The following is an 18,722-nucleotide window of genomic DNA, read 5'->3' as shown; positions in this document are numbered from 1 at the left end:
TCTTCAAAGTGTTAAATAAAAAACAAGGTTGCTTCAGACACGAGCAAGCTTCCGTTGGTTGTATTATGGGAGAGATGCGTCTCCTGTCAGGATTCCTGGTTTTAATGTTTGACCCAGATTCAGCGTGGATGTGTTCAGTGCATGAAAGTGTTTAAATTTAGATTAAATTTAAAAAGAGCTTTATAATAAAACAATTTCAGCCTCATAAAATGCAACTTTAAGGAGGTCTGAGTGGCTTTAGGGGTTTTTACACCTCATGAGACAAATGAAATATACATTTTCTCTTCTCTTTTCTGACCCCCTAAGCCATGCTATTTTTTTATTTTCCATTAAAAATCATGTTTACCAAGCCTCAGTGATCAAACATCCAATTAGCTTTGTGGAAATGTGGAGCTTTCTTAAAGAAATAGCTCAGATATTTTCAAGTTTCAAGGTAGGTGGTTAATATCCTACCTGATTCACTCCAGATTGGAGAAATAGAGGTTAATTATGGCTGGACTGATGGGCTAATGGCTAATCCAGGTGAAGTTTTTTTTTATTTTTAATTTTTATTTTATTGGTTAATTTTTTTTTAACTTTATTGAACTACTGAACATACAGAACAAAAGAACACAAATAGAACAACAAATGACAATCTCAAATTACAATGATACATATAAACATATACAAATATCTACAATCATACCTCCTAAGGTCAACATATTCTTAAACGAATTATCATATCAACCATCATAAACTTAAATTTAGGTAATAATACTATTTGAGAGTTTGCAAATAATATAGTACAGTAAATTAAACAACTAACTATTTATCTAAGAATCTACATAATTACTAAAATAATTTGTCAGAGGGCTATATTATCTGAGCGAGGTGATCAGAGAGCTTTTTTGCTTGTGTTTTTTTAGCACTGTCTAATGAAAGTTTTAACAACTGGAGTTCTTGTTTGAATACAGACCATAATGGTTTAGACTTGCCATATCTGCATTTATGTATATAGAATTTCAATATTATGATAATGTTATTGACAAAGTATTCATCTTTTTTATTTTCAGATACATATCCATATAATATATTCTGAACGGAGAAGGAGTCTATGTTCATAGATCGGATGGTCAGGAGATCATGAAGGGATTTCCATAATGTGTTCACAGAATGACAGAAATAAAATAAATGTTCTGTTGTTTCAGGTTCGTTACATATATAACAGTTATCACATTCAAATTTAAATCTATTTCTGATAAACTCGTTAGAAGGATAAATATTATTTAGAGTTTTGAAATGTAATTCTTTATATTTAGGTGGAAGAGGGAAACCCAGATATGTTGTCATTATTTTTATTCTTTCCTTCTTATCATAGAAATCGTGAAACTTTCTTCTTACCTGACCAGAATATATTGTTTTTATTAAATGTTGTCTTAAAAATTTGTTGTTGCATTTATTGTGTGTTAAATTTAGTCCATTGAGATTGATGCTCGGTAAACTAATTGTTGGTTTAGTTTCATAATTGTTCTTTATTAACTGAACAAATGCAATTGGTATATTTTTTGTTACTTTATCATAGTCTTTTTTGGTACAGATTAGATTTATTTTTTTTGTGAATTCTTCATAGTCATATAAATTTCCCTTTTCATCCATGAGATGAGTGAGTGACCATATTTGTTTCTCCATCCATGTTTCCATGAACACAGACTTCCTTCTATGTAAAACGACTCTGTTGTTCCAAAAAGGAACATTATGAGGACTGAAGTTAATCCAGGTGAAGTTAAAGGGTAAAAGGTTATAAAATTACAATCATGTGAACTGCCATGAAGGTTTGTTTTGGAATATGAAGTTGTTTAAAGACAAGAGCTATCCAATTTAAAGTCATTCGAAGAGAAAACAAAACAAAACAAAAAAAAAACTTGTAATGCCACTTTGTTGCTGTGTGCTGCTGATTATCCACGCTGCTGATCTCATGCTGCTGATCTCATGCTGCTGACTTATTTCATGTTGCTGTGTTCATTCATACTCATCTGCTCACACAGACTCATGTTCATAATGATGTTGCTCGACATATTACTGTTTTTGCACTATTAAGTGTTTAGCATTTTCTTAGCTTAGCATATTTCTTCATATCTTAGATCTTATTACTGTTTTTCCTTTACAATTTATATTTTTGTTGGATGTAACTGGGACCCTGTGTACACAATCTTGTTCTACCACATTTACCACGTGCGATGCGAATGACAATAAAGAACCTTGACCTTGACCTTGAGTTATCTTCAGGTCTCTCTTGTAAATAAGTCCACGAGGCTCAATGGGATTAACCTGTCTAAATAAAGGTTGAATGAATCTATAACAGGTAAGATATTCATTGTTCATAACTTGTTCACAAACCCCACTTCAAAAGAGTTGAACTTTAAGTTCCTCATACTTCAAGTAACAGCACACTACACAAATACTGACATTGACGATTCATTTGTAACTGAACGCACCTTTAGGCTCAGTTGGCAACAGACAGATTTGTGCCGTGCGCTGCACAAAAAGTTTACATGCTGGGAGTGTCCTGTCCCCTGTGACCAGTGAATTTTGCTCATTCTCCGCAAAACTCAAAGTCAATTCAAAATGTGGCAGTCAAATTTGTTATGTAGCTTGTAATGTGTTTTGGGTTAACCCCCCTCCCAGAGATGTTGAGTACATACAGACAACAATGAAAACTATCTGTTTGTTCAATCACAACAATTCAAGCTTGATTTGATGTTTTTATTGCTCTCCTTTAAACTCCCACCACTTTAAGAAACAGCCTCTTCCGAGTCCATTTCTATTGATGACATCGGGATGAACAAGACTACAGCTGAAGTGCCCATTTATGCAGATGACGCTAGACTTTACTCGGGCTACGGAGGAGCTTCAAACTGCCTTTCAGCAGCTGCAGGGCCCCTATCAAAAGGAAATAACCCCATAAATATTTGGCTGGACCTTAGATAGGACATTTAATCTCAAAATAGGGGTTGTCTTAATTCATCAATATTTTATATGTCAATGTGTCCTTTGTTCAGGCTACATTTTAACTTTTATTGGCTGTGTAGACATTTTTATGGAATGTGCTTCCTTTGTATAGTCTGTGTATTTTTATGCTACATAAAAACTTCAGTGTATGTTACACAAAGTGGTGTACTTTATAATGTGGTTTCTTGGCCTTCTTCAATTATAAGGAGACAATTTGTTTATCTTCTATTCAGATCTTTATTGGGTAAACTCTCCTATTTGTGTGACTTTTAATACTTTCAAAGAACTGTAGGGAGTTCTCCATTCAGCTCCTCTTTAGAGTTCCCAGGATTTTTTTTTAAAAACTTGATAGAACAGCATCCTTTTGTTTGTTATTTCTTTTATGAAATAAAGTGCCTATCTTTTTGTTATTATAACCAATTAACAAATTGAAAGGCTGCTGCTCATTAATAGTAATCAGATTGTGCAAACAGTTGAAACGGACCAGACTGGAGGATACATCTGTTTTGAATGGGAGGGGGTCCAGTCACACTCTTTCAGAGCAAATGAAAGACGGGCTCGCAGATCTTGTTTCAAAGCTAGGTCCTGCCCCAACCTTTGCCAACTTAATGTAGCTCCCCCTGGAGCCATAAGAGACTTCATGCATCATTTTCACTTACAGTAGATAAGCAGCAGACTGTAAAACTGCCAAGGTCTAAATAAATTTTGCAGTCACTTGTCCAGCAAATTACAAACGCTGACCATTTTAAACTCTTATTTGTGATTCTCATGAGTATTAAACAAATCCTGATTGTGTACAGCATGTTATATTTGCTGCGTTTAAGCCCAGACACCAATGTCATACCTTCAATGCTAAGTGCCAGACCTAAAATTAGCCTTCTGAAGTCATCATGAGTTATGATAATGACATCCATCCGTCCATCCATCCATTATCTTTACCTGCTTCTTCCTTTTTGGGGTCACAGGGGTCACTGGTGCTCATGTCCAGCCATCACTGTGCAAGAGGCGGGGGACACCCTGGACAGGTCTCCAGTCCATCACAGGGACACATAGAGACAAACAACCATTCACTCTTTCACTCACACCTAGGGACAATTTAGAGTAACCAATCAACCTAACGTGCATGTTCTTGGTCCGTGGGAGAAAGCTCACACATGCACTGAGAGAACATGCAAACTCCACCCAGAAAGACCCCCAGCCGGGATTTGAACCTGGGCGACCTGCTCACTGAAAGGTGGCAGCTCTACCAACTGCACCACCGTGCTGCTGATAAAGACATTTGTTCTTAGCTTATGGAGTTATCTGCATCCCTTTAACAAAATATTGTTTTGGCGTTGGGGATAAACTGGCATCGTGTCCAGGTCTACACCTCTTCTAAGTGAACGGTTTCTCCAAAAAGGGGGAAAAAACTGCACATTTTTGGGGAATCAAAACAAACTCACACGCCTTCTTGCACAAAGAGTTATAATTAGTGCCTTTGCTTTGTTCTGTGCTGTTTCTATATTTAACTCAGCGTGACAGAGTATACAGCATTCTGTACACACGCTGGTGTTGCTTGATAGAGAGAGTTAAGGAATGAAACGAGACTGGATGAAACCAGGCAGCCTGATAATTAGTGAGACAGTTTACAGAGGCAGGGAGGCCAGGGGAGCTGTCCTTGGTGCTGAATCAGCCACCCAGCAGCTCCAGTGCTGGTGTTCTCTGTGGACCATACGCTTGGAACGTCTAACCTACATGTTCACTCTTTTTTCTAATGAATTCAGCACAAGCAGGGAGACGGACAATAGCTGTTTTTTAGTGTTTATTAGCGTTGTGAGGTTTTAAATATGCAGTTGAGGGACATCTTTGTTTAAAGCTTTGGCTTTGACGATTGGTCAACCATTTCTGACTGTTAGCAAAATATCACATGAATCGCAGGAGAGATTTTAATGAAACTTTCAGAGAATGATTAGTAAATATACTCTTACAATATATTTATTTTTGGAGGCAATCCAAATTAATACAGCTGCAGCAGCCAACTGACCTTAGGAAACCCGAAATGGCTAAAAGTCAGTTTTACAGATTTTGGTGTGGTTGCTGAGAGTGATTCACATATACCCTAAGTGTTACACATTGCATGAGAGATTTGCGTAAAACTGTATTCTTAACTGTTGTATTCAGCCCTGTTTGTCTGTTAGCAAAATATCTCGAGAACCACTGGATGGTTCTTAATGGAAATTTAACCTCCTAAGACCCGAACTCTTGCATATGTGGATGCCAGGTTGTTCACATATGTGGATGCCAGGTCCTGGAAGGTTAAGAAACTAACGATTAGCTGCATGTCTGCAACTGAGTAGTGAAGTCATGACAATTCAAGATGTCTGCTACAGCTTACTCAAGTTAGCCTAAACAAAAATAGCCACAACTCAGTCAATTTAACAAATACTGAGCTACAATTCCTAGTGATACTAGTCGAAAATCACCCACAACACATTATTAGCACTATTATATCTCGCATACAAAAAATAGTGAGCAATATGCAATCCTCCAAGGCCTTTGATTATTTCTGTGAGAAAATGTGCTGCAAAGTTTAATATTCAAAATTTTTACATCAGCCAAAAAAAGCTTATGCATTGTTTTTATATTGATGGATCAATCCATCTAGGTGGACGTGTTTACTGATGTGATCAGTAAAACTAAAATTACTTTATATTTTTGCAACAATTTTTGTTGTTGACGTCTGAATTTATGACTGGTTTTGACTCTACAGATCTTGTGAAATTAGACTTTAGTAAAAGACCAAAACCATAATCAAATCACTAATAATAAATAATAAAAAAATAGGATTAAATATATATATTTTTTTATTGTAGATCTTAGCGTCACCACCTCTCAGCCAATCAGCGCGAGGCTCTGCTGTCCCTGCTTTGACGCTTTTCTGTCGGCCTGGACCAATCAGATGGAGTCACACACTTTGTGACGGCGAAATCAAAGTTGTTGTAAGAGGAGCGCGCGCGAGTGTGCGCGAGGCGGCTGAGAAAGAGCAGCAGGACGCATCTTTTTTTAATTGGTCCTATTTCTAACAACTCAGGGCTTCAACCCCGAGAGGAAGGCGCTCATTTTCGAAAGCTAAACCCTTAAACAGATGCTGCTCATAAATTATGCGTCGGCGGTCTGAGTCTAATCTCTGCACGCGACACTGTGGCGGTGTTCAGACCTCTGTATGAGTTTCCTTGCTCCTTTGTCGCCGTGGACTTCAGGTTTGCAGCTGAAGGAGGGTTTTCTTGATTCAAGATGACGGAAATCAGCGAAAAGGAGAGCGAGCCTCAGAACCGGGACCTTACCAGGCAGGGCACCAACCAACCCGAATCAAAGGTAACAGCACACCTGTGTAAATATCAGCTATTCACTGATCAATAATCAGTCATTTTAAAAGAGGAAGGATTATAAAACGTGTGTTATTCATTAAATTAAGTATTCACCTGCGCTTTACTGGTTGTAATGTGTGTTAAAGTGAATTTAGTGACTAAGCACGCGCGCTCTCTCCTCTGTGAAGCTAATTCTGTGGTGTTCGGGGTCTTATATAACTAAGCTCCTGTAATTCTCCCACCTTGTCTAACCTCAAAGTTACAGATTACACAAAAAAGGTGTGTCTGCTCTCTTTCACGTGCGTGCTGCATTAACAAATCAGAACAATGAGAAATAATTCCCGTGTGCAGATGTTTTGTCAGACTTCCATTAGCATGACTGGAAGTTGGGACTTCATGGAGGTCAGTGAATGGTCAAAACTTAGCTAAACCAGTGGCTTCCAGCTAGTTTGGTATCAGGACTGACCATCGCCCCTTGATGACAAGTCGTGACCCAAATTTTGAGGAACATGAAACTTTTTGATATTGTTGAATGAAAGGATGGTGCAGGTGGAACCTCAGGATGCTAGAACAGAATATCACATGCCAACACATACAAAAACAAAACGCTACATCAGAATGACGAGTAAATATCCACGCTAGAGAAATATTCAGTTTTACGCTGAATAGAAGCAAAACTAACCACTTTACTAATAGTTTTTTTTTTTCATCCACAAACAGTAAAAAGCCAAACTAAGGAGAAGTAGTTAAAAGAAGGACTCAAAACATGTAACTTTCACTGAAGACACCTTTGAATCCATCCATCCATCCATTAATTATCTTTTACCCGCTTCTTCCTTTTTGGGTTGCGGGGGTCACTGGTGCCCATATCCAGCTATCACTGTGAGAGAGGTGGAGGACAACTAGGGCAGGTCTCCAGTCCATCACAGGGACATAGAGACAAATAACCATTCACTCTCTCACTCACACCTTGGGACAATGTAGTTACCAATCAGCCTAACATGCATGTTTTTGGTCTGTGCGAGAAAACCTATACATGCACGGAGAGAGCATGCAAACTCCACCAAGAAAGTTCCCTGGCTGGGATTCGAACCAGCAACCTTCTCCTTTGAATTAATGTCTTATTAAAATTATTAAATAACTAGGGGTGCACCGATTGCAGTTTTCTGGCCGATCACCGATTTCTAAAAAGTCTGACCTGCCGATTCCGATTTTGGCTGAAACCGATTTTGCTTAATAAGCGACACTGTCAGGTGTTATAAGGTCACAATGCGCCTTCGATTTCCCAATATTTAGTTGAAAAACATACCCTTGAACAATATCCTAGAAACAATACAAACTTTTTTTAACTGGCCATGAGGTAGTGCTCTGAAATATAAATGAAGTTTAGACAATTGTTAAAATAAAAAAATAAAAAATCGGTAAAATCGGTTTCTCATTCAAGTATCGGCCCATTTCCGATTTCCCAAAATTAAGGAAATCAGGGCCGATTTATCGGTGCACCCCTACCTGAAATCCTTGACATATTACATTTCCACTTAAGTTGTCTTAAGGCTGATCAAATCCCTTCCCTGAATGGCACCTTGCACCAACATTTTCCAAATTAAATGCATTAAAATAAAAACGGACAAATTCATTTTTATCCTAACTTCTCAAGAAAATATCAGATAACCATCATTTACTTTTTTTAACTATTTCATGTTTAGGGCTGCCATTAATGACTATTGTTTCATTAAGTTATCACCTTTATTTTCAATTAATCAAGTCATCTAATCAGTTAATTTTCTTCCCAAAATCTAAATCACTAATATTTTAGTTAATTTTATGTGTAATTTTTATGTGTAACATAATGTAAAAACTTTGGTTTACATGATGCCAAAAAATGAAATGTAAACAGACTTACAAATAAAGCGCAAAATACAGGTTTAAAGTGCATAACAAACAAAATTAAGCTTTTTTGATTAAAGTATTTCAAAATAAAAAAAAAAAAATCCATTCTGTAAAAGTCCACAGTGCGCCAGCATCCGTCAGCCGTTTTATGAATGTGTAACATATAATGTGACACAGCATTGCTCAAACTGTTGCTTTGCGTTTACCACAATGGGTCCAAAAACAATCAGAACAAACAATACACTGAAGATAAACCCACATAGTGTCTTTATAATCCACTCACATTAATAAATCCAGACAAAACCAACCTTTTTATGACAGATTCTGATTAACAGTTCATTATTATTTTTTTTGTTGTTGCCATAAACAAAGCAAACAAAAACACTTTAGAAATTATCCCAAAAAGAGTCCTGTTTAATTATCGTTTATCAGTGGGCAGCTTATGTTTTTTTGCCCTGAGACATCCAGGTAATATTCTTCTGTTTTTAAGGGGTCATGTGAGTTTAATGGGACGTCCTACATTCAGCATCAGGATGGACTGTGTCCAGACTACCAACTATATGCAGAAAAGGTGTCCAGACCACTTTTAAAGGTGGTCTGTGCAACATTTTCAACGCACACTGTAACAGTTCAAACCTGTATTTAATGCTACCAACTAGGGATGCACGATATTATCGGCATGGTATTGGTATCGGACGATATTAGCGATAAAGTTAAATATCGGACATCGGCCATTTGATCGGCCATCAAGATAACTCACTGATAGTTCTGTCACGATACAAATTTTGCTTGGCGATTAATTGTCTCAGGAATTATTGCAATAAACTATATTGTTTGAAATTTGACAATAATTAGTAATTATTGCCAAATTTAAGAAGAAATGTTGGCTAATTTATTTTGCATGTAGTACCTTTTCTTGACCACCAGATGGCAGTATAAGACTGTTTGAACCAAAGGATGGATAACGAGGGAGCGAGCAGCGTGTCTTTAAGAAAAATTGGAGGGAGGCCCCTTGACGTGACACGGGCCGTCTCTCCTTCCTTGTTTTTGGTTCTCAAAATGGCGGACGCTCTGTGTGGTTTGAGTTCTTTAGCATAGCATTTTTCACACAAAGCTTTTAATAAAAAAAATCAATCAATCAATCTATATACACACACGGCACTCTTTTTGGTTTTTGTATGACAACCCAGTGACAAGGATGTCGCCAGCACAACGTTATGACGTCATGCGCATAAGTAGGTCTAGGGAAAAAATATCTGTATTGGTATTGTTTATCAGCCAAATAAGTTTTAACATATTGGCGTATTGGATATCGGCCAAAAATCCAATTTCATGCATTCCTACTACCAACTAATCCAATCAATCACTGGGGACAGAATTAAGCATCAGATCTGGACAGGGAGCACTTTAAGGTCTTCTGTTTAGCTGATTCTTTAAACTAATTAAAAATAAATTAAAAGTTGAGTTTGTTCCCCATCACCAGCATAATTTTTGCGTCCTGGTTCATGTTTATTCTTCAACACTTTCAACTAAGCTTTAACAGCAGCTTTACTGTCAATATCGCAGCATAGTTTAAATTATTTTTCACAACAGAGTCCTGGAAGAAGTAGTGGAAACACAACGGGATTCTTTTCGCTCGGCAATGAACAGCTGCATAAATTTATGAGCCAATCAGCTGGCAGATGTTTGTCATGTCTTGCTAGAGGCCAGGTCGTAATTCAGCCGAATGGACGTCGCTACAAAACAGAATTGGGAGGAGTCGTCATCCAGGCTACATCAGCCATGTAGCTCTGAGGTTTGCCAAGTTTCTGCTGACAGGGCCTGCTTAACATGCTGCAGAAGCCTGAAGAGGAAAGACAAAGAAATTATAAAAAAATGTGCTACATCTGGGGTATCTTGGAGAGCGGTTTGCTTTAAGGCGTCTCTGGAGCTTCACTTGATTCTTCCAGTGGCTCTCTAATCGCCTCTCTTCGTTCTAATCGTTTCATAATCATCTCAGCTTTTGTCCCTCTTCTGCATCAGTCTTTCTCACTTCCCCTTGCTGCCTCTCTCCAGTCTTTCTCAGCCCGTCAGCACTTCCTTCATGTCTCACTCCTCTCCCTCACTGTCTCTCCACTTCTCCTTCAGTGTATTTATTGCATTGCTAAGTGTGTGCACCAGCTTTCTAGAGTGCTTGTACAGAGGCAGTGACAGACAAGTTATTCCACCTCCTCCACCTACAGGCAAGGTGATGGCTCCAAAAATATTATTAGACCTCTACATGTCATTTCAGTATCTTATATTTCAGAATGTAATGACATTTGCTTTAAAAAAAAAAAACAGCAACATTAGAAGGTCAGTATTATACTTCAGGTGCACTTCACAGAGTCGGTGTAATCAAGCTTTGAAATGGGAAAAATAAATTGTTCATAAGTTCTCCTATTTATTTATTTATTGCATTTCATCATAATTATTGATACAGTATATTCAATTTGTTAAAAACACAAGCCTTAATGGTTAAGTTGGACAATTATTCATATATTCAAGAGGATTAATATGTGGCTTCATCCATGCTCTCTCCTGTGCAACTCACAAACATCCTTCACACTTCCTGTCCCAGTCGGTGTCAAAATAAAAGCCTCAAAATTTACATCATTACTAAGTAACTTCAGAATACAATTAACATCTTTTGAACAACAAATATTAAACTTACTGAGGGTAGAACAGAGTTTAAGTCAAGTTCAACTTCTCTTTGGTATCTTTGATTTCATTATCTAAACAAATGAGTCATTTTTATTTATTTATTTACTTTTTCAGTCATTAAACTTAATCAAGCATGAATAGATTTGACCTTGATTACAGAGGTTTCCATTAGGTGATTATTACATACATTCATAAATTGTACATAAGAAAATGACTTTAAATCTTTATGAAATGTAAATTTGAATTCTTGAATTTGGTTATAAGTCAGTACAGTCTTGTGGCACCTGAGGTGACCCTATTTAGAAGAAGGCTTGAAGCAGATACCCAACACTAGAATATCTGTTAGGATTAATATTTATATTATTTTATAATTAATTTGATAACGCCTACCAGAAATTTTGTCAGATGCAGTGACTCTAGATCAGAGGTCTACAACTTTTTAGATCAAAATAGCCATTTCTACCCTTCACTTACTAAACAAAATGTGTCTAGAGCCGCAAAACCTGCTACAATGGTCGTTATCAAGTGGTGGCTTATGGACCATTTCAAATTCATATGAAGGGGTTTTTGTTTCCAGCTAGTGGGAGTGATTTATAAGAAAAAAAATTCTATATTGAATACTCTAATTTTACATTTTAGGGCTAAAGAAAAGACCACATTCATGTAAACAAAGGGAAAAATATATTTCATAAAAATTTTAACCCTGAACTTTGCATGGTTTATGAGTTTTCCTTTTAATTTCATAAAAAATAAATATGTATCCCACTTTAAAGTAATAAAGCATACATTTAAAGTGTGTCTAAATATTAGGTCATTTTGTTGGATATGTAATTGTGGCTTGTTAAAATTTTAATTCAAAATTTGTATTTACTTTAACTTTAATTAGGTCTATGTATCTATTTATTAATCAATTAATTATTCACCATATTTCTTCTAGGCAGTTTGTTCTAAAGGCATTCCAAAGAATTTCTGCTGGATTTGATAGAATGATCCCACTTTAAGGCCAGGAGTTGGAAAAATGAAGTAGTTAAAGCTAACAACCTTATTTTCTCCTTCGTTTGTTATTTCTTTTTAAACATTTGCAGAAAAGAACTGCTAAAACTTGTCATTTCTCTTTACTGTGCGAATAAAAACCAATAAATTTACATTTTGCATTATGTTTGGTCAAAGCTTCAAGGAGCAGCAGACCAAGGACCAAAGAGCCACATGTCTAGATTATGACACATTACTTCATGAACTAAGCTGAATATCTTTTGAACGGGAGTCTTGGTGTTTTGAAGCCTAGTCGCCATCAACCCAATTGTACTTTAAGCCACATTCACACTATTTTGTGTCTGACATGAAATGTCTACCATCATTTTAGCCTACAGGAGTATACTTGAGGCATAAAAGTCAGTATCTGACTTTCTCTTTTAGCCAAACCCTTGGGTGTGGTAAATGGCTTTTAAAAATTTAAGATCAATAAAATTCAAACTAATAGGAGTTCCTGATGTTAACTGTCTAAAGGAGAACGTATAGATTGAAGGAATGATCTTTTTAAGACACCCAAACATTCAATGTTTTTGTTCTAAATGGCAGAAAAGTTCTGTTTTCTTTTGTCATTTTTAGTCATTTGGATACATTTTCTATATTTTAATTAATTTGTGCAAAACTCAGAAAAGTAATTAAACCTTTTCCATCAATTTTAGTTACTTTTTGCCCCTTGCAAAGTTGATTAGTTCAGGACAACATTACATCTTAAATTTATGTCTTTTATAGATAATTAGCTCTTTTTCGAGTTTAGGTAAATAATTTCTTAAACAAAGGCTTTAGAAAAAGAGTTCGAAGCCATTCTGGTGAGCTGTAGGACGTGGGCTTGTTTGATTAGGTCTGGCTTCTATACCCTTTTTCATATTTTATGCTAAGCAAATCAAGTGCTGGCCGTAGGTTTAAATTTACTTAAATATCCAAACAATTACTGTTCACTTCATATACCATTGAGCAAGAAACCAAAAAGATACATTTTACATGATGTCAAACAGTTCATTTGATCTCTATGCTGTTTTATAGTAGATGAAATGAGAGTTTTACGGTACATAAATATGAATAAAGTCTTTGGAGTGGACGTCACTGCTGATAAAGCAGGTTGGTGGTGTGCAGCGCTCTTCAGGACCTTTACACAGTTCACTGTGTATTTGGCAAACACAAAGACACTTTTATGGAACTGAAATGATGGAAGTAGTTTCTGTCTGGCTCTGTCCTTACTTCACATTCACCTCCTTATCAGCCTTTATTTCTATTCCATGCCCCACACATAGATTATATATTTCCTTTCTTTTTCCAATTTACTCTGTCCGGTGACCTTTTCTAGTTGTCTCTCACTTCCCTATTTTTATCCTTATGTCTGCTCTACCATCACTCCTGTTTTCTAACGTGCTATTTTTGTCTCCATGGCTCTTTACAGTGGGTGAATAAGAGGACAAAGTTGATACAAAAACAGTTTAGCTAGATGTTCTTCTGGGAATCAGAAAATAAGTGGCAACTAATGGTGACCAAATACCAGGAAGTACGCTTCCTTTATAGCAGTGATATTTCATTGCATTCCTTTGTTAGAACCCAGCTGAGCTTTTTTATTGAACACCTTCAATTACAGAGCTTTTCTAAATCAGGTCTGGATGCATCTGTAGCTTTGAAGCGATAATACTGTGCAAATGACAATTCTAAACAGTCTTTTTCAGCCATTTGGCTTTCTTCATATCTTTATTTGCAGGATACATTACTCAGTCATGTACGTTTTGACTGAGAAGAACACTTCCTGCTTTTTATGAACAGATTGACTTGTCCTGCTAATTTTTGAAACAAACTTTTGCCCAATCAGAAAAAAGGTGAAACGCTGATGGAGTAAGACAGTGACAGAAGAAAAAGAAAGTATCATGACTAAAGCATTTGGGAAAGAAATGTTAAGAACCAATATTTTTTATCATTTCCAGTGTCACCATTGCTCATCCATTGCGGATCTAATATTGTCTAATTGTCAGTAAATTACTGTCCTTGATTTGCTTCAGGAACACTGATGAACCAGTGAAGTTTAGTCTGCCGTGTTATAATAAAGGTGGAGTCAGTAGAGAGTAAACACAGACTTTGTAAAGTATCCAAATATACTGACACGATTAAAAACAAGTTATTTTACAAGACTGATTATCCAATAAGGCTTGCATCTAAATAAGGTAAGTAAACATCATTTATGTGGATTTTGGTATGAAAATCGCAACGTGCTTTACACCAAAATAGCTTAGATTAAAATATAAGAGAAGATGAAATAAATCAAGGTAAAATAAAAGCAATTATAAAAAATGCAATTGGATAAAAAACATAAAATAGAATACTACCTATATGCCATCCTACAAAGATGAAACTTCAGATGTTCAGACTGAATACAGACAATGTTGGTGGAATGGCAACGGGTTTTGCACAACAGCATTTAAAGTACCCAGGAAAAAGCTGAGCAACTGCATTTTAGATGAACTGTAGACAATCTGCAGAAGATTTACTGAAGCAGGTAAAAATAGTTACAGTATGCAGGATGAAATAAAAATATAAACCATCTCCACATTGGAGGTTAGAGCACCCAGTTTACTGATATTTTGTTAGCTGGGAGTAATGAGAACAACACTTTTGACATATAGGCCAAGTGATGGATTACCATCAAAAGTCACCCCAGATTTTAATGAGTGTTAGGTGAGTGAAAAGAAAACCAGTTTTTTTTTTCTTTAAAGCAATTTTAGGGACTAATCTGTAGCACAAATATGAACCTGTTTTTTTTCCTCATTTAACTGAAAAATATTAAGAGACAACCAGGCTTTTATACATTTGAAACACCTTTACAGGACAGATATAGACTTTAGGTTTAAAAGTAATAAAAAGGCTAAATAACCTGATGCATGTTCAATAATCCAGGTAGATAAATCTAACAAGGTTGAGTCAGGTCCTCTGGATGGATTTTTTTTTTTTTTGTTGAAACATTTTCTTTCATTCAAAATACTTCTTCAGTCTTCTGGATAAACGTTTCAACAAAAAACAACCCATCTTAAGGACCTGACTCAACCTTGTTAGAAAAGCTAAATATCTTCAGCATAGCAATGATAATAAAGGAGTTTTAAAATGTAGTATAAAGGAAGTAAATAAAGCACAAATGAAAAGGTGATGAGGACAGAACCCTGTGGAATACCATGCTGATTAACTGAGGATGAAAACAACTACTGGATTTACTGAGAATAGAAATATGTCTAAATGATCAATAAGACAAATTATTACAACCAGAGCTGTAGCAGCTATGACCACCCAGCACCTAATAGAGGCACTGAGTGATCCCCGGTCAATACCTGGACTTAAACTCAAGGTTTTTAAGACTACACATTAAAGCACTTCCTGTCAAGTCAAATGACTAATTTGGATCTACACAATACATTGTCAAGATACAATAATATACATAAATATAATTTTTAAAAATTATCTTTTCAGAACCTATTCTTTGGATTTTTTAAAGAACTTAAACATCACGAGAACATGTCCCTCTGTGTTAAATACTGTATAGTACATGTACACGAACCAGCTTTCTGAAACTACAGTTCCCTCATCATTATATGCAAATCTAAGACCCATTTTGATCGTCAGCGATTTCTAAAAGCTCCTTGTGCCGTTAAGCTGTTTTAGCGGCTGGATTTGAAAATAAAAGCTTCTTTTGCTGTGCACCACTGTGGCAGGCAGCTTGTGGGCTGCTAGAGTCGGCTGAAATGCAAATCACAAAAAGGCCCATCAAACAACAGCTTGGCATTTGGGAGCCACACACAGGGGTGTGAATCTAACAAGAAGGGGAGGATGAGAGAATTTACAGTGGTTCATTCCTCATCTGTCGCTTAAGATAGTGGCATTTAACATAATGCTAATGTGGTTTTACCATCTGGAAAAAGAAAGGGGCTTGAAGAGAAAGCTCCCAAAATATAGCTTTAATCAAATCTATGTTGTACATGAAGCTTTAAAGTGATAGGTAATGCAACAAAAGTCAAACGAGTCAAGTTCACGAAACTCAGATGAACATTACAACCGTCTGTTTTACTTTTCATCATGACTTCGTTATTAATTACCATATTTTTCGTACTATAAGGCGCACCAGATTATAAGGCGCATTAAACGAAACAAAACGGTCAGATAAGTCAAACTTTATTCAACTCATTCACAATAACCTACATAAAATTGGTTTGAGGTTGGTAAGCACAACCAGAATTAATACATAAGGCGCACCTGATTATAAGGCTCACTGTCGATTTTTGAGAAAATTAAATGATTTTAAGTGCACCTTGTAGCCTGAAAAATACGGTACACTGTTTTTTACTTGATTTATCATGTTCTGGGCCGTAGGGGCTGGCAACTGTCTCTAATAGTCAGTGGGTGAGTCTTGGACTAGTCATTAGTTTGTCACAGCTCAATAGCAGATATTTTTCAACTTTAACAACTTATATGTTCATTATTTCTCTTGTTTTAGCTTATATCACTCCCCTCTTAGCAGTTCTAGTTACTGTGTATTGCTATTATATTTGGTGAGGAGTTTTTTTTCTTTTCGTCTCAACAGTTACCATTTTTCCACAGGGTAGAGTGTTTGCAGTTGAAAATCAGGTGGCAAACAAGAGAAGGAAAACATTTTGGGAAAATCTGCTGTAAAATGTAGCTCCATAAAGTTTCACACTTTATGAAACTATTTCGCATTGAATACATCAACTATTCAAAAGTTGAAGCCCTTTTTCTAGTGCATTTTAGGTTGAAGGGGGAAATGCTAATTAAAAAAAAGAGAATTAATTGTAAGTGCAATTGTTTCAAAGACTTCATAAATCATAGAAGGAAAAGTGTTTTTTTTTTTTTTTTGTAAAAGTCGATTTATTTTCAAGTATTTGCAGTACAACTAGCTCCAAATGGTAATAACCTTATATTTCTACAGAAGGTTGATTTTGTTGACATTTATATAACAAGCTCAAACTAGAATTTCACCTCACAGAGTCTTTATTTTAAAGTTCAGGTCATTGTGAGAAAAATAATACTTAAATCAAAAGATGCACTTACTTCACTTCAGACATTTTGATTTGAACGAGGCAGACAAGCGTTTCTGCTTTTGCTCATTTCACAGAACAACCTGCCTGAAGAATGGCAGAACTGGACTGAAACAATCGTTGAAACACCTCTGCTTTTCCTTCCCTCCACATAAAAATGTTTGCTGTAAAGTAAGAATATTTTGAAGCCATAAGCAAGAAGTGATGTCATAAGACTCTAGCGGGAGTACGCTATTTTTAGAACTGCGCCTACCTGTATACACACTAGAGAAATACTTACAAGGTAGTCTCTTTTTTCACTTTTACTATTGAGGGAACCAATTATGCTTTCTCATGACAGCTCGAGTGAGTTCCATTGTCAGAAGTACCGCATGGTGGATACTTTCTTAGTACTACTTCAACTGAGATTCAGAGTCAGCTATGCTGCCATTGTACGTTGATGTAAAGTCATTGCTGCTCACTGACTGGTCTGAAAGAATCGTAACCTGTGAGTTTGGACTAGCATCTTCAAAACAGCTGAAAAAGTATATTTGCTTGCTTTATTAAGTCATTTGAAAGCTCAGTACACAAGTTACAGCAAAAATAAACAACTGATATACTATCTGTGTGCATAATTAATGAGTTCATGTTTATGAACTGTAAATGTGAATTAAACTGTGCTCTGTACTCAGTTATAACAACCCTAATCATTCTGTTAAAAAAACAACTCTTGAAATCTAATTTATTGCAGTGATGACCTAAATTTTCCAAATTCTTATCTTGTACTGTATTTCCTCACTTTGATAAAAGATTGTGCTGCAAATACACAGAAATGTTGTTTCATGTCACATCATGACACTTTGTACAAGCTGTGATGATAAATATTGAATCCCACCCATGTCGATAAGATTCAGTGTTTGCTGTGAAACATGAGGGAAGAGCTGTGTCTAGTTGAACCATATTACACCTAGGCCTGTCACGATAACAAATTTTGCTGGGCGATTAATTGTCTCAGAAATTGTTGCGATAAACAATAATGTTTGAAATTTAACTAACTGTCAAATTTTAGAAGAAATGTTGATTTGTTTGGAATGTAGTACCTTTTTTGACCACCTGATGGCAGAATAAGACTGTTTGAACCAAAGGATGGATAGTTGTGCAGCATGTCTCTTAGAAAAATGGGCGGGAGGGCCCTTGACGTGACATGGGCTGACATGGTGACATGGGACGCTCGGTGATTTGAGCTCTTTAGCACAGCATTTTTCACACAAAGCTTTCAATTAAAAATCAGTAAACAAATTCACAGTTTCTTTTTGCAGAGAAAAACAAGTTTTTACATGAAGGCACGGGTTTCAACCATGAATTTTGGAGCTCAACAAGACAGAGGTTTATTCCCCAGGTTGGCCTGTTAGCTTAGCTCGTAGCTTAGCTTCTCAGCTTAGCTGCTTTTAACGATCCAAAAACACGATTTTGGACGGTTAAAATGGATTTTAAAGAGCAAAGAGAAAGGGAGGGGTCAGTGAAAAGCACCAGAGTTGAGCTTTTTGTCATCCAGTGTCTTCAGTAGAAAGAGACACGAAGAAACGATAAAGCCGATAACTGAAAATGAGGTTGATAATTTTAATTTATCATGCGATTAATTGATTTATTGTTTATTTGGACAGGACTAATTACATTTATATACAGTAGTCCCTCATTGATCATGGGGGATCTGTACCCTGACGGCCCAAATGGATTTTAAAGAGCTAAAGTAGGA

The 18,722-nt window shown here is 36.3% G+C and overlaps 1 protein-coding gene across 1 annotated transcript in view; it reads left to right on the top strand.

Annotated features, from left to right (window-relative positions):
* The first annotated feature begins 6,261 nt into the window (after nt 1-6,261).
* LOC119423671 (SH3 and cysteine-rich domain-containing protein 2-like) overlaps nt 6,262-18,722 on the top strand; it is a 34,510-nt gene continuing 22,049 nt past the window's right edge. Inside the window, exon 1 of the mRNA XM_037691076.1 lies at nt 6,262-6,342. Within this exon, the coding sequence (XP_037547004.1) occupies nt 6,262-6,342 (81 nt within the window). The remainder of the gene's footprint in view (nt 6,343-18,722) is intronic.

Source organism: Nematolebias whitei, chromosome 17 (assembly GCF_014905685.2).
Source record: "Nematolebias whitei isolate Nwh7 chromosome 17, NemWhi1, whole genome shotgun sequence".
NCBI lineage: Eukaryota > Metazoa > Chordata > Actinopteri > Cyprinodontiformes > Rivulidae > Nematolebias > Nematolebias whitei.
Note: the sequence above shows the minus strand (reverse complement) of the source record. Positions and strands in the feature narration are given on the sequence as shown.